Below are 25,565 nucleotides of genomic sequence, written 5' to 3'. Positions count from 1 at the left end.
AACACATACCCTTCATGTGTGTTTTGTTCTCATGAACAAAGCAGCCACTTAATAATGTGACATTCCAGGTTGGATTAGCAAGATGTGATGTGAAGCTTACCTGGTATTTCTGGGCAGTGGTTTGAGCTTGTCTGGGTTGCAATAGCCAGTTCTTTCCTGTCCAACATTCTTTTGGTGTTTCAATTCTTTCTCAATTTTTTAATTCCTGCATTTCATTTACTACAGCCTTTCTAGGGACAGCTAGCCTGTGTGTACTAAACAGCTTTCTCATGTTTAAGTCTAAATGAGAGGAAGCTACAGTCCAAGGGCAGAGAAGTGCAGTATGATCTCAAGAGCAGAGTGAGTGGACTGGATCTCCTGTGTTAATGAAGATGGCAAGCCAGGTGATGCTGAAAGACACTTCAACAGTCAAACAACAACCAAACCTCAACACCGATCTCCTGCAGTGTTTTTTTTCCAGTCTTGGATCTTTCCCACAGTCTGTCAAATGTACTGCTAAGGTATACTGGAGCCAGGTCAAGACCAATCTTCCACTTCTGGTATGATCACCATTTACATAGTGTTCTTAATAATGAAAGATTATTTAGATTAAATAATGAGATATTAAATTATGTAAGCTCATTATTAAATAATGAAAGCTCAGTGAGCTACCTGTCTCACCTGTCTCTAGCACAGAGCGTGTAAATTTGTTATTTTCACCTTCAGATTAATACATCCAGTTTTCTATTTCTTTATGTGCCTTTTTCTGTGATCAAATGATGGTTTTGCTGAGAATGCCAAAAGCACACACCCTCCAGAAGCACGCCATTACATTTCTGGCTGCTCTTAACAGAACAAGGGCAGAGCTGGCCTTTAATTTGCTTCATATACATGGCGTAACAGTGATAATGCCAAGAAAGAGATCCAAGGAATTTCCTCCAGTTCTTCTGGACTTCACTAACAACCTCGTTCTGCTGTGCAGAGTAAGTAGTATTTTCCACAGCATACAAGGACTAAGACATGCATGCACATAAACCACATATAAATTATGATGACACTACTTTTATCTAGTATTACTAGGAAGAGAAATGAAAGGATCTTGGAGAGAATTAGAGCAACTGGTTAACACTGCATCTCCACATGGAATAAATGCTCAGATTCAGCAACAACTTTAGTTCATTAATTTCTCTGCTATCTGCAGCTAAAGTGTATTGCACTATTGCAGAGAGGATGTAATTTTACAAGAGGCTGTGAAAGCTCAGAGTGACTATGTCCAGACACCGGACACCTCCGAAGTAACTGATTAACATGGCCTCAGACTAAGTAAGAAATTGCAATTTTGTTTGTTAAAAAAAAATGTAGCTGGCCTTTCACAATAACAAGGCTGAAATCCACCATATTGTTATTAAAATTGATCTGAGTTGACCATGGCAATCATTGAATACAGAGAGTATGGATAAGAACAAGAGCAAATAGAAAGGGAGGGTTTTGAAGAGGAAGGTTGAGTTTTTTCTAATCTTACTATTATATAACACACCAGCCAGCCAAATCAGTAAAACTCCCATTGATCCAATCATTCTGATTTGCAATATGAGCGTCTGACTTTTGATGTGGTAGTACCAACAGACATTTGCTTTTTGCTTTCTTGTACCAGAAAAAAAAATCAAAGCTTTTTCTCTGTTTAAAGTACAGGGTTTACAGTGCAGCAGTAAAAAAATAAATAAATTCAACTTTATAAGTAGTAAAATCACCATACAAACACACTCAAGGGTTGAAGTTTTGCATGCTGAATGAATATTTTATTTAGAACCAGTTTATAAAAATAAAATACAAAATAATTTGAAAACAAAACTTAAAACATTGTACAAAGCCTTGATATGGTACAAATGAGAAAATAAATAATTACACCTTTATGTACAAATGACCATTACAAGGGCATCAACTCTTTATGTTCTTGGGTGCCTGAGCAAACTTAAAAGAAAAAGAATGGCTTAGAAGATTCCCAAGAAGGGGAAAGGGAACTGCAATTATTGAGCAAGAGAATTTGAAGGACTCAACACTTGTCTTCCTCAATAGTAACAAACAACCTCGGAACCACTTTCTACTTAATTTAATTGTGCTGCAGATTGTGTTATTGAGTGCTTAATTCATTATGGAGTGACAACATCGTATTTTTAGTTAACATACCAATTTCATTCTTTGTGGTATTGCCCAGAGATTTTAGATTAGTGGACATTGGCTCGCAGCTTCAAGAAGTCAGTACTTGTCTGAAGGCATTGCTAGTGATTTCCTTAATTTACTGGTTTGGATATTCATAGGAAAGCATTTGAAAATTAACATCGTTCACACACACACTGCAGCTTGTCTCTGGGTTGATTCTATAGAAAGACAGTTAGAAGTTCAGGAAGAATTTCAAATTCTGCTTTCTAGCCAAAGAAAGCAAAGAGGATGCAGAGAAGGCTGCTGGGCAATCAATCCAGATCTCCAGTCAGACAGAAGGAAAAGATGTTAAATACACCAAAAACAAAACCCACCACACCTTGTGTTAAACATTTACGACCTTGCCTGCCACACAGCACATAGGGGTATAAAAGAATCTGGAGCCGGGCAGACCAAGCTAATTATACCGTACCTTTTGGAGCAAGCCGGTCTGCTGCTATTACAGCTCCCTTACATAAGAGTTAGGTCAAAGATCAAGTGATCTAAAAAGGAAAAAAAACATCTGTAACAAATTAATTCCAGCTGAATTCTCACAGGCAGTTGGGGATGATCAGGACCTCTATGAGTAGCCCACCCGTGGTATTGTTTTTAGAAGAAACCACAGATTCTTGGCCAAAGCTGACTCTGAGCAGTAATTCTTACTGATAAGGGGGATCAAAAGGCATGTAATGCCATAGTGATAATTAAAAATATGCATTTTCCAATTTAAAATACAGTAACTGCAAATGTAGTATTTATAGAGTGAATTTATTCACTAAGTCCCTATGCAGGGAAAAAGAAAAGCTAAAAAAATCACAAGACCTTATACTGACTTTACTGAAAGTTTCACGTGCACAAGAACAGCAAGAATTCCCAAGGATCCAAGCTATTCATGTGGACAGAGGAGAAACAGAAGCAAAACACATAAATCACATATGCTAACATTCGCACTCGAAAAAAGGCATTGCTCAAAGCCTAGAGCAGAAACTTCAAATCCACATTCAGTATTGGTATGTAAAATTTTGTGCGTTTACTTTTGCACTACACTAATGGGAATCTTGACATGCCTGAAGCAAAACCAGAGACTCTCACCAAAACTTTTGGCATGCAGATTAAGCGGTCAGCTGGGCCTCTCCTGTGGTAAAGAAGGAACAACAGGATTCACAGGGCTTGTTTCAGAGCACTGTGATTACAATCCTGTTCTCCAAAAGACATTTTCTCTCTCTCAGCTATAAAAGGCTGGAGAAGACCGGTCAGTCCCCAGAAGCTCTGGGTACCCTGCAGACCAAGTTCTGGTTCCCTGCTGAGCTCTGCAGGTCATAATTTGCTCTGTGCTAAATTTGTTGCATCAGTCACATGGTTGCTTCTGAATATAATGCTGAAGAAGCCTCTCAAAAGGAAAATGTGTAACTCCTGTAGACAGCCTGCATAAATGCCAAACATTGCAGAAAGCTAGAAATTGGGAAAAAGCAGTATCTATTATCCCACAACAATGTAAAGTACTAGAGGGTTTGTCACTGCTACTGTTAAGAGAGGATGTGTTACCAACAACAGAGAGTAAAATCAGCCTACGTACTCAAACCTGAATGGCTAGAACAATTGCCAAGTTAATAGATTAGACTTTAAAACAATACATTCCTATTCAATTCTTCCTTAAAAACAAAATAAAACAAAAAGCCTCAGAGGTTATTATTATTATTTAAACCAATTATTATTATATTAAACCAATTATTTAAGCCACAGGCAAATGAGGTTTGTTGTTACTGTGACTAAATAAACTTTTCTCCATTTTACAATATCTTAACATAATTCCAGGTAGTTATTAATCAATCTAGGCTGACTGTTATATAATTTCTCTTTTACAAATGTTATATGTAGGGGAAAGGAAGACTGGCTTCGAATGGACAGCTGAGGTATTCTTGTGTGAGGTGCATGTGTTTATGTGATTGCATGTGTTAGCTAAGAACAGTATGACCCACGCCCACATACCGCATGTAGCCGAAACAACAAGCCTTGCTTCCTTTTACCAAAGTTACTGCTTACTGCAAATTGTCAGCAAGACAGCTAAGCCAAAAGCAAAACAGCAAAAAAAAACCCTTCAGTTCACTGCCTACTTGGTTAGCTAAAAAAGTAGAATAAAAATACTCTTTGCTATTCCACCTTTCAGAAATAGGAATGCGCATCTAAAGGATAATTGTCAAGATTTTTTTTTTCTATAGCTGACAGTTCTCTAACCACTCTCTATATTAGAAAAGCATATGGAGAACGTGCTGCATGGCATCACGGTGTTAACCTAGACACCTGAAAACCCCCTCCCTCACTGGAATTGAACAGAGAGGCACGGCTCTGATCACCTCATGGGATCATCCCTTCATGAAAAACCCAAGACCAGTATGAGTTAATTATTGAGCTAATTAATGAGTTTGAGCTCTCTTCTATTTTGCTATTCCTTTCTAAAATATTCAAGTTCTCTCTGATTTAACATATATATAAAAATTGGAGGCAAGAATCCCTAATGTGCAATTAGACCTTTTTAAAACATTGAAATAACCACCTTCTTACTAGAACGTATGCCTCTTAGTGTTCTACACAAATGTCTATTTCATTATGGAAAAATTCTGTGTACAGGAAAGTCTGTACTGTATGTCTGGCATTGTCTACATTCTCATCAAAGAGGAAAAACAATCTGTTTTTTAGGAGCACTGTAGTCAACCATTGCATAAATATTACTGCGATAAGAAAGACTTAAGGGAGTTTTGCCAAAGTAGGACTGTACGATCAGGCCTTGTAAAATAGAAGAGACACAGAATCAGAATTAGGGCATAGCAAAACTATGGTAGATAAAGAGGAGATCAGACGAATTCAAAGCACCACAGGCCTCAGCTCACTCTGGCAAATGAACTTCAGTAAACAGGATGCAATAGCTGAGACTGTTGCTACCTATATGTATATATACACACGTAAGTATGTGTGTATATATATATACACATATATAATATGTCTGTTTCTATATAGTATACAGTATCTATATAAGTGTGTATATACACACATGTACAAATGTATATTTATATATACATAAAATCAAAATTGTGTGTTTTGCCAGCTATGGTTAATGCCATAATAATCACAAATTGTAAGTGGTAGAGCTCTTGCAAGGCTTTTCAGATGAAAAATCTCTCAAGCTACTTTAAATATATAGGACCAGATCCTCTCTTCCACATCCAGACTGTTTAGCGGGATATGATAGAAATCTTGATCTCAAACATGCAGACTTCAAGGCAAGGATATGTCCAGATTTCCCAAGATAGGATGTGGCTGCTGGCTGTAATGAATGCCCCATGTCACTCCCCAGGGGTCTGCACTTCCTGAATAATTGTATATATTAGCAGTTAAAACCTCATATTGCTCCTGCCTTTGAGCACTGATGTTTTTTATGCTTACTGATCCTGCTTAAGTACTAGATAGGTGCCTACCATCATACAACTTGCCAGTGTTGTTCTACTGTATGACACCTATTACTTTTAACAGGGTTTTACTTAAATAGTAATTGGCATTTGCAATTAATAATGAGTTTTATTGATAGTAACATAGATTTTCGAGGTTGTCACTCAAATTCATTATATCATGCAAAACTGCGGCACAAAAGTCTGTGTGAAATCTTTCCAAGTTCTATTTCAGTTTAAAGGCCTCATGCCTCAATGTCTCTACAAATGCTTCAAAGTGCTGGAGGAAGCAGCACAGGAAACACCATAAAGAGGAAATACACATGCAGCATCTGCATCCACAACATGCCATGGCTCCATTGCACTGCACTCCAAAGAAATGGAGGCTTGAAGAGCACAAAGCAACAGCTCCTTGAATTACATTGCTTCCCAGCTAAAAGATCACAGTATAAGCTGCTGAATGCTATGCAGAACATCTACAGCTGTTCTAAATGATGAAGAAAAATCTTCCCGTCCCTGAAAATTTGTGGCAGATACCCTCCATAAACACTTCATTCCCCCTCTGCACAAGGGCCACACACATATATGTTTGCCAGTTTTATGCAGTCAGTTGCATATGCAAATGTTGGAGTTTACAGAGCTCTCGATGATCATACAGGCCCTCTAGAAATATTAAGGTAAAATCTATATATTAGTTGATCAGCTGGCCATTATCTAACTACATAACTGATTGCTACATTAGTCTATAGTATGCAGTTCTGTATGTTTTGGAGGGAAGGTATTAAGCAACAAAAACCTCTAGAAGAGCGAGTAGTTCAAGACATATTATTTACAACCACTCCCCCATTTCTATTTTCATGATTTTCTCACTAAATCCTGTTGAATACACAGGAAAATGCAATCAGTGATATACAGGCCTTTTACCTCTTATTGCACTGAAAGAAGCCTGGGTCATCAATCATGACTGACATCTCTTTCTCTATTTTGGCATAGTTTACTATTTTTAAATTGGCAAGTAGTTCAAGTACAGGTGATTTTCTACCACATTGATTTATTTTATACAGAATGTTTTGGGTTGGAAGGGACCTTTAAAGACTAACTCGTCCAACCCCCCTGCCATATATAGTAAAGTGCAACAATGGATAAGTCTGTATTTTTGGAGAGAGCACAAAAAAACCTTAGGTGCTATATTCTTTCTCACCTGTAAAACAATTACCTGTTTTTGGATCCTGCTACACTGCAGAGAAAATACAAACACCTCAACTTCAGCATTTCAAGGGAGGGTGCATAAAGTAGGTATCTACTAAAACTAACCATATTAATGTAGGAATGAGCTCAAAAGACCCTAAAAAAAATGGGAAGAAAAGGGAGAGAGGAGGAAAAAGAATTATAAGGTGCCACACCACCTTAACAAATAATTCCAGCAGTGCCCAAGGCAGAAATAGTACAAATGGGACTATATGCTCTTATGCTCTTTTTTTTTTTTTTCTTTTGGTATACTGTAATGAAACATACAAGGAAAACAGGAAGGAAAGATGGAATTTGTTACTGTCACATTCATCTACTAGGCATTCATTGACTGTTACTGCTCCTATATCATGAGCATTCATAACAATTAAGAACTCACGTTATGAAATAAAAACAAGTAATCAATAAGCCCTATTTGTAATAAAAAATAAAAATACCTTTGAGTCTCTGTTCTTGTTCATATGCAAATGTACTCACAATTCTAAAGCAAGAAAGAAAGCTGCAAGACAAAACATCGGCTGGTTGAGAAATCAGCAGTCTTCAATCTTGTACCAAGGTATAAAGGCTATTAGATTTTGTGCATTCCAGAATTTTTAGGGGGGATATAGGAGATGTAACGCCAGGAGTATTCAGGAACTAACAGAAAGGGAACTGTATTATTTGCGGTCCATAAATTACAAATGAAAAATGAGAGTGAGTTTATATAAGCATATACATATATGTATATATAAATATTTATATAATTTACCAGGAGGACATGCAATTATTGTTATAGTACCTATTATACAATATAATACAAAGGAGTAAGACTTTCCAATGGTACAGTTTCTTCAGAAAAAGCAGGTATACCCTACCTATTGCATTCATCTGTAGTGCTTGAAACCTGAATGAAATTAAGGTTCCACACTGTGCTACATTACATATGGTGAACAATACACATATTCATAGTAAGAAAAAAAAAACAACATAGTCTGACAGAGCAAGTGAAATTCAGTGCAGCTCCAGGGCAGCTTTAATGCAGCATTAGAATGTGTTAACTCAGAGACAAAATACTCCCTTTTAATCCAAAGGTATTACTTTGGCAGAGGTTAAATAAAAAAGCACAGATGCTGGCTGGAGAGGCATATGACTACAGCAAGCAGATCAGCAACTGAAAAGTCTCCTGCACATCCAGCATCCCCACAACAGGTATAACCAGGGAGAGCTGGCTGCACCTTCTTTAAGCTTGCATTCTTGTGTGTTACTGTTCTAACCCACTATTCTCTTTTGAATATAGCAAAAGGTGCTGAACCGTTATATTTTTTACAGAGATCCAGTAGACCACAAGAGATTATTAAGTAACTACTAAAAAAAAGTAGGAGGAATTAGACACAATGGACTTCACTGGCAGACAACAAAGCTTGGTTATCAAAGAACCATTTGTGCAAAAGAATAACAAGAACCCAACATCAAAAATATGATTGCTTTCTGTATATTTTGCTTTGCTGATTAATACTCTTACAAAGGCTTTGTTAGGGGTGTTAAGTGTATTTCTGTCAGCTAGAAGCTACCAAGGTGTTCGCCTTCCATGTTTTTACAAAAAGAACGAGCACAAAAAAAAATCTTGGTTGGTAATTGTTTCCTCAATGTAAGATCAGTGATTTCAGTGATCCATAATCAATGGGGAAAAAAAATAAATAAAATAAAATAAAATAAAATAAAAGCCAATAGTAACAAGGATTCTTTTTACAGTTCAGTTAGGGAAAAACAGGTACTCCTGTTTTCTAACTTTTCTAACATGCATTGCAATTTATTGTAAATCTGTGACATTAGGTCAACTGCAGACATCTCCTTTCTCTCATCTCCTAGACGAGAATGGTTTTCTATTCCACATAATGAGGTTTCAAGAACCCCCTATGTCTCCTGAAGAAGTATACAAAATGGAACCAAGAATTCTTCTTGGATCCTAATTAGTACTAAACAAATTTCTACAGAATACCACTACAAAAACATCTTGGCAACCGTTAATATTCATTTTTAAAATGTCATCAAAATCAAGAAGGGGCAAGTTACATGATACTTCTTTAGGTAAGCAAATCTGTGGTATGGTAGACAGGGGACAAAATGAGTACTGAGTGACTAAGGTGTGTGCAACTCAAAATTAAAGAGACTCATAAGGTAGAAATACCATTGTCCTCTGAACAGTGTGCTTTTTTAAATCGACAGAGGCATGCTTGAGCAGTACTTATCTCCCAAGTGCTGACATGATTTTGGGAATAATGGGTTTCACTTTTTCTTACATACTTCTTGAGACAGGCCCTAAATGATTAGGCCTAATCCTCTAAGCTAGGTAAACTGAAAACATAGAAATAAATACCCTTTTAAAAACACTCACCTTGGAGATATTTTTGACTTTAAATACATTGCACCTCTTTGACTATCAAGTCATTCTTTTTCTGGCCTCTACCTCCCCTCTCCTAGATCTGCTTGCTGCCTGCTCCTAGCCAATGCCTGGCCACTCATTTACACAGTATGCTTTCTCATGAATAGTTTATGATGCTTACATTCTTTAAAAAGCGCAGATTCAACACTGTTTTTTTATATACTTTTTTTGATTATTTTTTTAAATACACAGTACACAAACACAACATGCATCAGACTTAGGAGGCGGCTTTATACCTGTCAAGGCCCAGTTCCTATCTGCTAAGCTTAGTGGCTGATTTGCTTTTTCCTGTGGGAGTCTTAGTGTTTGGAGAATGGTGGAAGGAACTACCAGATCCTTTCAGACCATTCTTGCTTGGTTTGCTGTAGCAGTGCTCTTGTTGGCAGGATCTCCTAGAAGATGAGGAGCCTGAATGGCTAGGAGGTGATTTACTCCTCCCAAGATGTGGGGAGGAACTCCTCTGATCATGATGGGTTCTCCCAGCCCGTGATGGAGAAGAACTGGCAGTACGGGGTAAGGAAGAGCTCCTTGGGGAGGCACTCGGACTGCGGCGGGGGATGACAGGGCTTTTGGGTGGTGTTTTTGGACTATGTGGTGATCCTGGACTCTTACACTGGGTAGAACTCCTTGGTCTTTGAGATCCATTCTGTAGGATTTGAGCCAGACGAGAGATAAGATCTGAGTCCGAGCTGCTACTCCCTAGGACTCTGTATCTGCGTAACCTTAAGAAGAAATGAAGAAAAATTATTTTTTTTCTAATCTATTCACTGAAATTCATATAGAAACACAGTATCACTGGAAACTAAGGATAAGCTTACACTTCAGAACAGATATCTGGATCTGAACTTTCCTGTAAGATAGAGGTGTTTGGATCTAGGTTTTGGCCTTTGTGTTGTTCAAAACACAATAATTACATTCACATAAACTCACTCACATAAACAGTCTAAGTGTTTACAAGAAAACTGAAATTTCCTGGTGGTGCTGAAGTGCACTGAAGTGCAGTACTTACCACCTGTTTCGATGGGGTACATCCATTCCTGTACATCATCAGTACACTCCTATACACAAATAACGGATGACAAGGCACACCATAACTTTCCTCAGAGGATTTTGCACTACTGATTACATCATAACTTCCTTTATCTTGGTAATCTAGACACTGAAGAAACTAGATAATGGTTGTCTATACACAGAACTGGCAAAGGAAGGTTTCTAGAGCTCACTCTGCCCTCCATTAATTGACTGTTTTTACTTAGCCATGATCAGAGCATAGCTAACTGACTGAACATTGATGACTGGAATCTGCAAACCAGAATACTTAAAGCTTCTTCAATAAGAACAGTTAATTTTCAAAGGGACTGCATATGATAAATCCTACTGATTTCTACAGGTTTGTGAATAATCGACAGTTCTGAAAAAGTGATCCCACTTGGAAAAAAATATTTAGTTATGGATTGGCAGGTTTCACAGTTTTGACTACACATCTATTGATATATAACAATTACAGGTGAAGCAGACTCATTCTTCTGTAGCAGCCTCTCCTCATTCATTTTCCAACAATGTAAGATTTCTCAGAGAATTTAAGACCAGCATTTAAAAAAAAGAGTTAACAAAGGATGGAACACCTACACAATTACAGCTGTACAGTAACTGCAGTCTAGCTCAAACCCATTTTCAACCTCAAAACCGACTTCTATTTTCTCTGTATTACCTAGCTTCTACCCCAGGCCTAGTAGGCGGTTTTCCTGGTGGTGGCCGAGGAAAGAACTGAGCTGAACTTGAACTGGTGACTTGATCAGTGGTAGTCCAGGACACTGGTCTGGGTATCTTGCTTTTTCTGGACTGAGGGCTACTTGGAGATAAAGAACTATCTTCCGTCTGCTTGCTGAAATGAGAGTCCAGTGTCAATTTAGAAAATGAGGATAATACATCATCCTCAGAAAATGGTACTGGAGTAGCAACCATTTTTTCCTCCAGTGACTTATCAGAGGCACTTGAGAGGTCACCAAGGAAAGATTTGAGCTGTCTCTTTTCCACAAGTAGTCTGACCAAGTCTGTCTGATGGGCCTTTTTTAGCAGAAGCTTTTCCTTTGCTGAAACAGGAGAAGAGGAATCTGACGTTGAGTCTATCTCTTGTGCTAAAACTGGGATTCGGCTCTGCCTGAATACAAAAGGAGATTTAACCAAGTCCTTCTTAGATCGATGAGAATTCTCATTCGCTGAAATGCAGTGGAATAACTCTCCATTTCTGGGAGTATTTTTCTCCTTCTTGTCCTCCTGGTGCAAAAAAGTAGTAAGGGCCACTTGGTGGCATTGCAAGTCTTGGATATGGACTTCTTCCTTATTAGAATGAAAACCATTTTCCTGAACTGGTGCTATTTTGCTTGCCTGTCTATTACTGTGTGAGTTGATAAGTCTTGAGGGTGAAAAATCTGGTGTTTCAGGTGTTATTGACTTCAGAACTTCATCTTGATTTGGCACCAAGCAGACAGGCCTTGGCTTTGATTCTTCAGCAGCTTCAGTATTAGTAAGAAGTTCTTCCTCTGCAGATTTTGAATTTCCTGGCAAAGAATTCTGTTCTTTGCTTTGCATTTCAATGACATCCTCAGAAACTACTGGAAGCTGTTCTTCCTCAGTCTCTACAGGAAGATTTTCAAGTTCTTTCTCTTCCTGTCTCCTGCTATGTTGTTCAGGTAGGTCCTTTTGGCCACTGTCCGGGACACTGACATATTCTTTGACATGTCCTTCCCTTTCAAGCTCTTCTTGGCTGATATGAAGTACCAAATCTGGTGTGCTGGTACTACCTGGAAGTACATCATCTGTCACAACCAAACCTGGCAAGCCTTCCTTTGGAGACGGGAGTTCCACTGTGTGTTCCATAGATTGCACATCATGCTCTCTTTTCTCTAGCTGGTGGCCATACTGAAAACTCTCTGAAGCAGACTGTGTGGATGCCACCGAGGGCCTGGGTATTGTTACCTGCATTGGAAAATTAGAGAAGGAAAGGGTGAAAAGTTCAGGAATATTATAGATAACATTCTTTATATTGCATTTTTTATTCCATGTCTACAAGATACATCATATAATAATTCCTAGGAATCACGATGTTCAAATAGGGGCTAAACTTCATGAATTACATCTAACTAAATAGGAAAATAAAATATTCTATCATCCCAGGACAGAAGTGTGTAACACAAACATAATCTCAGTGGATAATGTTGCAGTTAGCAAGGAAACTCCTGGAAAAGAGAGAGAGCCTAAGAGGTAAGCTTTTTACCATTTTACATGAGTTTGAATACTTTTAGAATAAGTTGTAAATAAACATAAAATCTTTAACAAGTACACAACAATACGTTTTAGACAAGTACAGAAGACAAAGAAAACAGTGAGGTCCATATTCAGAAACTGACTTGAATTTCAATTTAGGCAGAATGTAGATACTTTGTTAACAAAACAAGTAATAAAAAACCTTATCTGCCAAATTAAATATATCAGTACCCACAATACCTACTTTTCATTCAGAACACACTTCTGAGTGCTCAAATTTTAGCGCCTTCTTTCCGTATAGAAACTTTTGTCCTTTTTTATTATTTTTAATTAAGCAAGCAGGCCGGGACTTCTTACCTAAGGTCATTAAGAGATTCACAAACTAAATATTCACACACCTAAATCCCCTGATGGGTCTAATCCAGTAGATATGCTTAAGGCACCCCTAAATCCTATATATAGTATTGAGTCAGAGTCACTGTAAAAAAACAGTTGGTTACGGTGATTGCTGCCTCTAGTACGTAGCTTAATTGTCAGAGCATGTCTAACCTAACATGAGAAACCTGTATTTGTGTCTCTCCCCAATTTGAGAGACACCAGCCCTCTTCCCCCACTTCCCATCAAGCATGGGCAGAACCAGAAGGAGACTGCTTCTTTACTTTCCCATGAAGTCAGGCCACTGCACAGTAAGAAATGCAAGTCATGAGGTCAGAGGGCAAGAACCCACACAAGTGCTAGGAGCTTTACCTCTACGGCCAAGGGAGGAATGCATGCTCAATGACAAGGTGAGCCCTACATTTTGGTTTATATATTTTGGATTGAGTCATTTGGTAAAATGTATAACATGTAACAAAAGCAAGGGGCTACCCTTACATCTTCCTCCATACGAATATAGAGTTCAGCTCCTTTTTTTATTTTTAGCCCCATGAATCTGACACAGTTTGCATTTGTAGAACTCGGAAGTGGAAAAGACTGGAAACTGGGTTTGGACATAACTTTCTTGATTCAGTGATGGTAGAAGAGACAACTAGTGATAACCTATTTCCAATGTTGCCAGGATTCTGCTGTAGTACAGAAGACATTTCACTGGAACTTGTTGCAGAAATGATCTAGACAGGCTGCTGAGCTGAACAGGTTTTTGAAAGACTTAGTATATTGGTACTTCTGGATGGCAGAAGCTGAGCCCATCTGTCAGGACCTGTAACAATTTATAGCATGTACTCAAACTTCACAAACGCGGAATTCTCCAAAATAAGAAATGGCAAGTAACAATGAAGGAATATTATATACTTCTGAATATGAATATATTTCTTTTCTTTTTTCCATTTTCTTCAAAGTCTTGTATAACAACATTTGCATCATTATGACTGTGCACATTTACCTCCATGAAACATAAATGTTCAACTGATTTGCAAACAGTTCACTAGAATAGAACATGAAATATACATCACAGTTCAGCATAAAGATGAATTAAAGAGAAGACAATTATTTTAGGTTGTAAATTATTTCTATGTTGTAAAATGTATTCCTAACCCACTTTAATTCAGCTAATGCAGTTTTTGGACCTTAAAATAAAAAACATGGTGCTTTGCTTTTTTTTTTTTTTTAATTGGAGAAAAGGGATTTTTGTATTTTTATGATTAGGATGAGTTGTTAAGCTACAGATAGTGGAATATTCACAGCACAAAAAGAAAAAAAAAGGCAGGAATAAGATAACTGAACTCTTGTTTTCCAAAGTAGACCTAAGCTGTCTCCAGCATTTTCCCCGAATTTAAATTTATTGAAATAGGGGGAGAGAGAGAGAGAGAGAGAGAGAGAGAGAGAGAAACCTGCAGCAAGAGACTAATTTTTGTCTTCTCAATAGTTTATTTTTAAGTTTGAGCCAATAATACCCTTTATGCTTGCTGAATTAAAATACCTTGACAAACTGAAGTTACTTAGTTTCAGCAAAACAGTTACCCTCATCTAATCTTATTCCAAGTCCATCTCTTTCCGCTGAAAGAAACACTACTTCCCTTTTGAGTTAGTGAAGTCTTTCCTACTGCAGAAGCTTTCTTATGAGAGAGTCCATGCACACCAGGTTAGCCACAGAAAGAACAGAGGAACGAAACTTTTTACTTGATCAGCTACTCTGGTTGCCAATTCAAATCCCTTCGGAATGAAAAAAAAAAAAAAACACCACCACACATCTCTGAAGAAGGATGGCTTTCCCTAGAATAGAATAGATTCTGGTGTCTTCTCTCAATTTTCAGAGGTAAAATATCCTTAGTTACTTCCTTTTCAGAAGATATTTCTTTTCTTGATACTTTTCCAGAAGGGCTGCAATTGCATTTAAACTATCTTTTGCATAAATATATTTACATGGAAACTCTTTTCCTAGTGACATGTCTCTTACATGTCAATTCCTTTTGAAGTGAAACCAGCTCTGATGGGAAATCTGTTTACAGTTTTCAACAGACTTCATTTCCTTTGCCATGACTGGAGAAAGAACTTCATAGTCCTTCAGTCGCTCTTGACCAATCCAGATTTAACCCTTACACCCAAGAAATAAACAAGTAAATTTGTTGAAGAATCCACAATAGAGCAAGCAGGAGCTATTTGTGGAAGGAAGATAAACATTGAACAAGAGAAGGAAAGTAAAGCATATGGGGTGACTAAGTATCATCAAAGACTGTACTGCTGAGTAGCTCAGATTTTCAGAAATGGCTTATTGAATGCATGTATCACTTTCTTGATTTGTGTTCACTAACAAACTGAAGTTTGTTTTCTCAAATGGTCAATAATCCTCTTATTATTATTCTCAAAGCACAAAGATTAAATTATATCCCTATTAGGCTTGACATTTCATCTATATGTGCAAGAAATTTAACTTGTGCAGAACTGCCTCTCATGCAAGTGTTGTTACAACTTCAGGTGCAGCTTCAAGAGAGAAATAAAAGAGCAAGACCAAAAAGAAACAAGCAGGATTTAAAGAGGCACTGCTTATCAACAGTGTCTGATATCTTATTTGACATCTCACTGGCTGAAAGTATGAAGGGATACACATTGTTATGTATGTACCAAATGCTAGTGTTTTTATATTGTAGGCTCACAGGAATATCCCTGGAAGGGATGGAGATTCATTTATGTGAGGGTGGATGCCTGTTCACTGAGATGGGGCCAGGAGGATGAGATGTACACCACAGCAGCAGTTCCTTTGTTTTTTGGCAGCTGTGGCAGGATAAGGAGATTCTATCCTAACTTTTAATTATGAAAGACTTGCTTCATGCCTCAACTATTCCTGACACTTTAAAGAATAGTAAATAAAATCCCTTAAAACAACTTAAAAAAATCATACAGTTTTGTAACCCTAATTATCCCATAAATAGTCATTTTCCTTGTGAAACCTTGCAAAACAGAAGGCATAATCAAGGAGTCTGAGGAGGACTGATCCTGACACTTGCTTTTGCAAGTTTAAATGGTTATTTTATACTAGTTTAAATGGTTATTAATTAGTCTAAATCAGGGAGACAGAAATCTCAAGATTGTCCAATACATATCTAGTTACAAAACAAATACTACGTAAACTAATATGAAAAACTAAAACCCCAACATCATCATAAATAATCATCACACTTTCCTTTCTTGTGCCATGAACTAAAATCTTACACTGTAAGATTTCTGTGGCTAACCACGTCAATGTTCTACAATACTGAAGCTGATGAACAAAGATTATAATGTGACGTGGACACCTCATCTAAGAAGAAAATTGCAGAGAATAGATTTAAAATGCTGACCCACAGTGTACTCTGGTAATCAGTTTATAACATTATGTACCTGGTTATCACAACTCCAGCACTTCAAAAGAAGGTATGATACAGCAGATTACTGAAAAGGACTGAGACAATATATGGAACAATGACTTCAAAGTTCTCCTTTCACTCTGAAATATTTAAAAGAAATTACTACCACCACAGTCCTGAATCCTTTAGTCTTTCCTAAGTAATTTCTTAATTTTTTTCTGATTTCTGAGGCAATAAATGAGACTGCATTTTCTTCAAGTAGCTTTACAGTATGGTGAGTGGAATGTTAAGAAGAAAAAAGAACAAAACAACAATAACATAAATATCTCCTAGACATCTTTTACGACATCTGACAAACTTTCCTCTCCTTAAACCTCTGACAGGCTGCAATAGCAAGTGATATGCTTGGATGAAATTCTCTATGAATACATACAGCAAATTGCAGAGGAATGAAATATTGGTTTTGGTTGTCAAAGCTGTTAAGTCTGAAAGATCTAAAGGTGTGAATACAGATTACTGTAAAACACAAGCAGGTGAACATGTGACCTCACAGATATAGTTTCTTCCCTCTGCTCATGCTGCCTGATACTTCTACGAGCACGTCAAGTGCCATCAGGACTCCAGGCCTCTTAAAAACATGGTGTACATACCTGTTGATAATCCCACCATTGTTTGTAACTTCTCACATTAGTACGCCTTAATCATATTACTCACCATTCTGAAGACACTTAAGCCTAATCATTTTATTCTTTAGAACTTCTTTCCTACCTCAGAAAAGCTCATGTATCTGTGAGAACAAACCTCATGTATCTTTTCTCTTCTCCTTTCTTCTCCTTTCATACACTGTTAGCTCTACAGCCTAGCAGCAATATGACAAGACATAGTATGAGTCCACAGCTTCATCAATACCAACCAACCTCCCTTAGGCTTTCAAGTTCACCACCTTCCTCTTCATGATTCTTTCTTTCCTTAAGTCACTTAATTTTCCTTGCACAACTATATACCTCTTGAAAAAAAGCTGAACTGCAATTTGTATCAAAGGGTAAAGGGAATGTTAGCACACTGTCCCGTAATTTACACCTACTGTTACTCTCACATGAACAAACCACTGCTACACTTACAACTCTGTAGATGTCTTACCCAGCTTACTGTTCTGAACAGCCCTCCTCTCAAAATCCTCCCTCCCTACTACTATCATTCCTTCTGACCTTTTACAGTCTAATCCTTTGTATCCCTTACATTCCCTTCCCAGATTAAAGTCGAGCAGAAAAGATAAAATTAATTATAGATTTACTAAACTACATTGGCTGTTTCTACAAATAAGCTAATATGTGGATAAACAGGAGAAGTATATGTCTGTAATTCATGGAGTTATGGAGTGTAAGACCAGAGATGACTGTAAGTCTTGATAATGAATCCCTTCTGACATACATACAGTACCACAAGCATTGCAGGCATTTGTAGAGCATAGTATCCTGGGGACTGCCAGTTTCTCTTGTTAAAAAAAAATCACACAAAGCCCTAATCCTTAACTGGAGAAAATAGCATATGAAGGCTTGGTTATATCCATCTGAAAGGAGGACTGTGCTGCTTTCCACAGCTCTTCACATATATTCTTTCTACTATTCTGTAACAATAATTTGTGCATTAATCTTACATTGATGCTGGGAGATGCAAGAAATAGGAAGAGGAGGAAACAAAGATGCAGAGTTAGGAAGGTACAAGACAGCCGTATTTTCATACCCTCTAAGCTGAAAGATATCTTTTGAGGATAAAGAACATGCATATTTGTGTGTACAGACTCCTGTTATTTAAGTGTATCTATTAATCATTGCTTAATTCCAGTATTTTTTAATTATCTTCCCTTTTTCAGTTATTCCTACACTACTTGCCAGGTGAAGGAAGATTTTATCTTATTCTAACATAAACCCATATCCAACATCCAATAGGGCAAAGATTAACTACTCTAAAAGCAGTAACTTTAATTGCTTTCAGAGAATGATTGTCATTGAAATAAGTTGCTAATTAGTTTATTAATAATTTGACCAAAACAAATACTCATTTAATTTGAAGCTTCTTCTATACAACATATAAAGCAATTGAACAATGTTCTTGAAATTTACTTATGTTGTATAGAACTGTTGGAATTGTTGGAGAACTGGGAAGCAGCTGCAATTACAGATAATTACTTCCTAGCACTCATACAATACTCCTGACATACATTGCAATTAAAAATGAGCCAGTATCATAATACTTTTGAGTTCCACAGAGACAGTCTTCTCCTAACAAAGCATCAGTTTGCCTCAATGTAGAGTTCAGAGTAAAAACCTGGTAACTGAAGCCTATTTCACATTTCTATCTCATGCTTTTATTTCTGTCTTTACAGAAACCAAATTCCTACTTTATCATGGTTACTTTCTCATGGTTAAAAAACACAGATTAAAAACTGTTGCTAGAAGCAGTCAGAGCAGTTACAGCTTAGCAGCTAGCTAATAAGTAAGCACATCTACCTGTGGTTTATGTAGAGCAATATTGTAGAATCACCAAAATCTAGAAATTGTAATACTAATTTGAAAATGAACCACTTTTCAAAAATTATATAACTGTAGCTTAGAAATATTAGAGACTTCTTACCACCTGTTCTAGTTTTCTTGTTTTCAAATTTTCCTTTTCTAAAAAGTTCTCTTTCTTTCTTCCCTATGAAAAATCTATCTAATCAGGAGAAAATGCTAGGATACTGGTAAATTCACAGTCTTCAAGTAAAGATTGTTTTTTTCCCCTGTAATTCTATTTGGACCTTGTTTTAATGATAACAGCCAATTTTTGACATAAGAGTTGATCAGCTCACCCTGGGAAATCGCAGATCGTCTAGCTTTCCTGAAACGTCTTCACTTGTCCTATGCTAATGAAATTTTGATGTTCGAAAAAATTTACTAAACAACATATGTTTGGGATAAGATTGCAATTTTTAAAAATATAATAAAAATTGATCATGTCAAGGACAGACAAGAATAGATGAACCATGTGGTTAAGAATTTTGAGAATCTTAAAAGTACTGCAGATTCCACAAAACACAAATGTTTAAAAAAGCAACTTTTATAGTGTTTTATTTTCTTTCTATTTTTTCCTCTCATTCTATTTTTGGCCCATCCTTCAATGCAGAATTCTAACAGTGCATGTGAATGCTTTTACTAATGCTAATTTATTGCCCTGACCTTCACTATAACTTTGCTGTTGCTGCTACTGATAGAGAAACTTGCAGAAGGGAAATGACCAAGAGGATCCTGTCAATAAAAATTGATCTGTTCTCCACAGGCAACACACTATTTGAAATAGTTTAACAGGTTCCTACTGACTGCTTGTTTTCCTCCACTGTTCATTCCATAATTTGTACCTTGGAAAGCTTCCACTGAAAGCACAGCTAACCTAACTTGCCTTAATTTTTAATTCTTCCTTATACTGAAGACAGATGTGAAAAAAGAATATCTAGAGAATTTCTCTCCTTCGGATATAAGGTCCTACCAAGCACTGTAGGCAGCATTTAGATTTCCAAATGTCAAGCAATTGCCTCTGCAACTTGGGCAAAAGCAATAAATAGGAAAAAAATTACTTCTTTGCATGAGGAGGAGAATTTGTAGATGAAAAACGTTCAAAAAAAATCATTATCAGTTTGAAACACAATTGCTTAAAAGAATGGCAGTAACCTGTGGGTTTATAGGCATCTTTGGGAAATCCTTTCTTTCCTTATGAAATAAGACTTTCTAATATTCCTGAATGCTTCCTGACATTCCTAATATGTGTTTTTGTATTAAAAATCCACATACTCCAGAGAAACTTACTGACAAAGAAAACAGTGAAACTATTGTTAGAGTTCATATGTTGATTGCCCTTCCAAGTACCAAACAGTAACAACTGAAAACAGTAAAAATTCTGAATCTAAGCTTGCCTTTGAATCTGGTCATAAGCGTTATCAAACAACTGTTTTCACTGAGGATGAGTAACAGCTGTAACATCATAGCAAATAGTAAGCTCCTGGGAAAATACTTAAACTTCATGCCAACTCAATACAGTTTCTATCAGGATAGGGTAGGGCATGACATCTCTGTAGTTCCTGAAACCAAAACCCTCTTTGCCACACTTGACTTCCATGATGGCAGCATTAAAAATCAGACTCACTGAGCAGAGAAAAGCCTTTCCCTCTTTTCATTCTAGAACAAAACTACTTGATAATGTAATATATCTACATTGGACAAATATATCCATTACTGACATTTCTAGACAGGTAGAATGCTAAACCAATGCTTTAGCTAGTTGAGTTCTAATTCAATCCTAATGCACATGACAGCTACAAGTTAACACCACTGACAAACTAAAAATAATTTTAAAGAACAGGCTAACAATAGAGGAGCATTTTGCATTTTTTGTTTTTTTGTGGGTAACAAAGCAGTTATTAAATGTGGAAATCAATGTAAACATTCATCTCTTGCTATTGCAGACTAGTGATACCTGCCAAAATTAGTTCATGAAAAACAGCAAAACTTTACATTTACATGCACTCCTGGCTGAAAAACCTACAATATCCAAAAAAGAACGACTATTACAAGGGGTATATTTTTCTTTTCTAAATACCCCTTGAACATGTCAACAAGTCTTACCTTATTCTTCCATAGGCCCCTGAATTCTAATGAGATGCTTAAAAATTAAGGTAATTTTTCCACATCAGATCAGCATATTACTTCTCATCTTGGATATGAATACATACATGATGGCTTGTATTTCCACAGCATCTTGTGTGGAAAGATTTCAGAGCATTTTGTAACTAATAACATAACTATATGCCAATAAAATAGTTTTTAAACTGTTTCAGTAAGGTAGATTATTGGGAAAAAATAAGAGCTAAGAGAAAGTATTAGTGAAAGTGCTAACCAGTTCTAATCACTTTACCTGAGAAGGAACAACTACAAAATCATTAAAATAAAATTAATCCCTTTTGTACATGTCTCATCAAGTATTTAAAAAAATGAAGACATCTCAAAAAGACATACAAATCTGGAATCCACTTATTTCAGGGCTGAATCTGAAACAGACAGCCAATTTAGATTTATTCTAGATGGCTGCCACAGCTAGAAAAGGTTTTTATATCTTATTAAAGAACTAGATCTGAGAAACCAAGAGACTGAAATACAAGGTCACTAATTCTGATTGTTTCTCAAGAAACAGTTATACATTTAGCACAACATCTACCTAAGCAATCTTTTCCTACACAGCTCTGGCCTGTTGTTACTGCACTCACATCACCTTTTCCATGGATCTCACTCAACACTCTATGCACTCCTCTGATGAGCAAAGTTCAGAGAAGTTACCTGGCTGAAAAATTCACAGAAGGAAAGAAAAATGTCATGTTTCAGGAGGATTTGCTGTACAATTTGACCACTCTATTTAAGAAAAGGATGCTAATAGCACTGTGACCCCACTTTTCAGAGTCAAGTACTGTCAAAGAATTCATTCTGTCTTTTGTTGGCTCTAATGCTGCAAGTTGAATAACTAAGGAAAGGTGAAACAAACCACTCCAATTCTCTTACATCATATATGTATGGCAAGAGAGGAGTTATCTTTATAGAAGAAATTAAAATAGACCTACATCCTATAACCTTCAGTGCACTAGTGAATGAAGAATATATAGAAATTTCACAATCTCTCCTATCTGATGCCAAACTAAAGAAGGCTGGTCTACAGCTCCTGAAGCCTCACTCATTAACAATCAGGAAAGAAAACTCCCTTGCCTGATTTCAGGAACAAATGTTATCATCATTTACTTTTTAGCACATGAAGCTAAATTCAACAGTAAAGATCCCTGATCTCTGTAATTCATTAATTATCAATGTTGAACAAAATGGAAAACAGTAGGAAATACAGGAAAATATATTCAATACCAAATATTTATACAGTATAATACATAATAGTATTCAAATTATTTTTAGTATTTAATTGGAGAAGTGCTTCATGTCATTAACATGCATATTTATCTTTCATACTTGCTAAGTACCTAACATTACTGTGACGTAGAAAATAGAAGGACTTGTAAAAGTATGTCAGTTCTTCAGTGAGCCAAAAAAGCACGCAAGGCCTTCATTGTTGGAATAAACTAAAGATTCATGTGCTTGTAGTTTCCACAGCAAATGAAACACTGGAAGTTACATTCTCAGTAGAGTCTGGACTGTCAAAAATCACAGCTTGAAAAGGAACACAGCAGTCAGGGACTTACCAGGTAAAAAGAAAGAGAAGGCTCTGAATGTTGTATATAATCTTCTCCCTTTCCCTTTTCCACTCTGCTCAGTAGCAGCACTTGGTACAATACCTATTCTTTTTCACATGACAAAAGAGTATATCACTTCACAGCCCCCATTAATATTGCAGCTGTATTCATCTGTTGAGTACTAAGGAAGCCAGAGAAAACTCTGTATGAAAACCTACTTTGAGTATTGTGAGGAGGTTGCTAATGACACCTGCAATACATTTGGATCGAAAAAATTAAATCATAGATATACAGGCAAAAAAAAAAAAAAGTCATTTTGCATCCCGGAATACAAATACTGAAAATGCTGAAGCTTAATTTCTAATGAGTTGATTTCTACAAAGTCATTTTCCCTAGTCAATATTTCAGTCATCATGAAGAATGTGGTATTCTGCCATCCCATCAGGTTCACAATAATGAACCTCTGTGAGCTACTGTTTGTCCATTTCCATAAATTGAGGGTAGAACTACTACAATTTTGTATTTAGATAAAAAACAGCCTAGAGTTGTTGGGGAAAAAATACTGCTTTTGGGGTAGGAAGACCAAATGCTGGCATAAATACACTAACTACTTTGTTTACCTTGTTATCAGTCATCACTGATCATACTGAAGTTTGAAAGAATCTAATGTTGATGGATAACTTTTTAAAAATCGATACTCCTGTGCATGCTTCATAGAAGAAAAATATGTCTTTCACATATAAATAATTACACTGAAAAATAGTTTGGAAATAAAAGACAACATAAAATATAATCCAAATTAAATATTAATGGTAAAATGATGATATGTTACGGTCTTATGCATCGATGCTTTATCATACTGCTTTACCAGTCAACGTGAGCTGATACTGCTTAGCAAATTTTTATGGCTGATATAGAAATTATGGTTTACTTCAACTTGATTCTAAGCCTTTACCTTTCTCATAGTGTAAATAAACTGGGAATACAAAACTATGAAAACTTTACTTTCTCTAGTGACATTTCCATCAGCCATTACCCCCGTTAATTCCCACCTTTGCTTTGTATACTGTAAACTATGAATTCTTGATGCCAAAGTAGCCATTTGACTAGCTCTAAATCCTATTTTCTCACATTAAAAACATTTACAGTACTCCACATTTTAATATGTGTTCCCAATTCAAAAATCTAACTAGTACTGATTATAGGAACACCTTTAAAATTATTTTTAGTTCTGAAAGAAAGAAAACTTTGTTTTCTGGATTTATTAATCCTAACTTTTCCAGGAGAAAATCTGAGTCTATCTTCCAGAACATCCAGAAATGTTCGGTGTTGCAGATCATGATAACCCAAACAACATCTCTTTAAATATTCTTCTCTCTAATTTTACCTCCTCTAAATGGGACGATATATATTCTTGTAAAAGTATCCCTGACTCTATTCCTTAATGAGATTCCCTAACTTGACCTTATCTTTCAAAATATTTTGTAAGATGTTGTGTACAGCAGTATGACTAGCCTATGCATAGTACCAAAGTATGCAGAGCAACTAAAAAAATTAAACTTTGCCGATGACTGCTACAATGCAGTCACTTTTATGAAGACGAGGCTTATTCACCTGCTGAAGTTGTGCTTTTGAGATGCGAATGACAGGGGGAAACTTGTTGCCACAGGGAATGACAGGAAGCTGCCTACGACCAGTTGAGCGTGAGGAAGAGGAGTGGCTCTCAGCTGATTGACTCCTTGGTAAACCAGCCTCTTTCAGAGGGTCCGAGTGGATGGATAGATAGGCTATAGGGCTCATGGTGCGGAGGATGGGACTTGAAATTCTTGGAGTGGAGAAATGCAGCATGTGAGATGAGTTGAGCTGTGAGAACAACATGGTGGGGAAAAAATAAGGTTCAAAAATCAGTATTTTAAATAATTCTTGTTTATGTCCTGCATACTTGCATTTTCTTAGATGATCCCATTGAAAACTCTCTCCCAGGTTGAAGCTGATAAATTAAGAGGTATCTTAAGTCTAATTGTCGGATTTCCCATCAACTTTGAAAAACCCAACGTCAGAAGCAATCATCCTTTCTCTTGCTGGCTCCTGTCAGTCAGTCAGAATCTAGGGCACAGTTAATAAACTCCCACGGTCTGTTCCAAGGACACTGTGTACAGAGGCTGGCTGATTATTGGCTGGTCCTTGCAAATGCTTAGCACATCCATGCAGCAGTGTTGTTTTCTGTGACGACTACAATTTTAGCATATGCACCCATTGCATGCTTTACAAATGGGACTGTACAGCTACAGCTATAGCAGTGCATATTAAGAACCATAGCTTACAGGATTAATCAGTAAGATTAGCACTAAACAGTTCTGATGAAATTTCCCAAACGTGGGACAGAACTTGCAGGACATACTGACACTGGCCTGGAGCATCCATCAACAATTGCTTCATCTTGAACTACATCCATCACTCAAGCATTTAGAAAAGAGAAAAAAAAAAGAATTTCCAGCATCTCATAAGTAGCAACTGAGGATAGAAGGTACATGAAAATTATACAGCTAAGAACTATGAAATAAATGGAAGTTTAAGAGCAGTTTCATTGATACAACATAGTAACACCTCAATCTATAAAATGCTAATTTCAGAAATATTACTAAGTAGTAAAAAATAAGTAGATCCACAGTCAAACAACTTCTATTACCATGCATATATATTTTATATTAGGTTGCCAACCAAGTGTGACCAGAGCAAACAGATGTTGAATTTAAACTGAAGTTGAAAATGGCATTAGTTGGTATATATTGGATTACTTTAACACTGTTATTATTTCTTTGTTAAAATATCTGCTTGACAAATACCATATACTGCAAACAATTTTGTGCATGCACAATATAGAGGTCATCACAATTCAATCCAAACACACTACATTAATGAGGCCATAGTTCAACAACACAGCAAGTCCAGCACTAGGCTCTTAGAAT

General features: G+C 36.6%; 1 protein-coding gene across 8 annotated transcripts in view; it reads right to left on the bottom strand.

Annotated features, from left to right (window-relative positions):
- Positions 1–1,752: 1,752 nt before the first annotated feature.
- TTBK2 (tau tubulin kinase 2) overlaps positions 1,753–25,565 on the bottom strand; it is a 91,320-nt gene continuing 67,507 nt past the window's right edge. For 5 of the 8 annotated variants that reach the window (XM_080594818.1, XM_080594821.1, XM_080594820.1 and 2 more), the window contains 3 exons: positions 24,211–24,459; positions 11,003–12,270; positions 1,753–10,013 (listed from right to left, as the gene is read on the bottom strand). In XM_080594818.1, coding sequence (XP_080450944.1) covers positions 9,545–10,013; positions 11,003–12,270; positions 24,211–24,459 — 1,986 coding nt within the window. In that variant the 3' untranslated portion in view covers positions 1,753–9,544. The remainder of the gene's footprint in view (positions 10,014–11,002; positions 12,271–24,210; positions 24,460–25,565) is intronic. The other 3 variants (XM_080594822.1, XM_080594823.1, XR_013952114.1) reach the window with 2 other exon arrangements.

This window comes from Anser brachyrhynchus, assembly GCF_964034855.1.
Source record: "Anser brachyrhynchus genome assembly, chromosome: 5".
Lineage (NCBI taxonomy): Eukaryota > Metazoa > Chordata > Aves > Anseriformes > Anatidae > Anser > Anser brachyrhynchus.
This window is presented reverse-complemented; position numbering and strand designations above follow the sequence as displayed.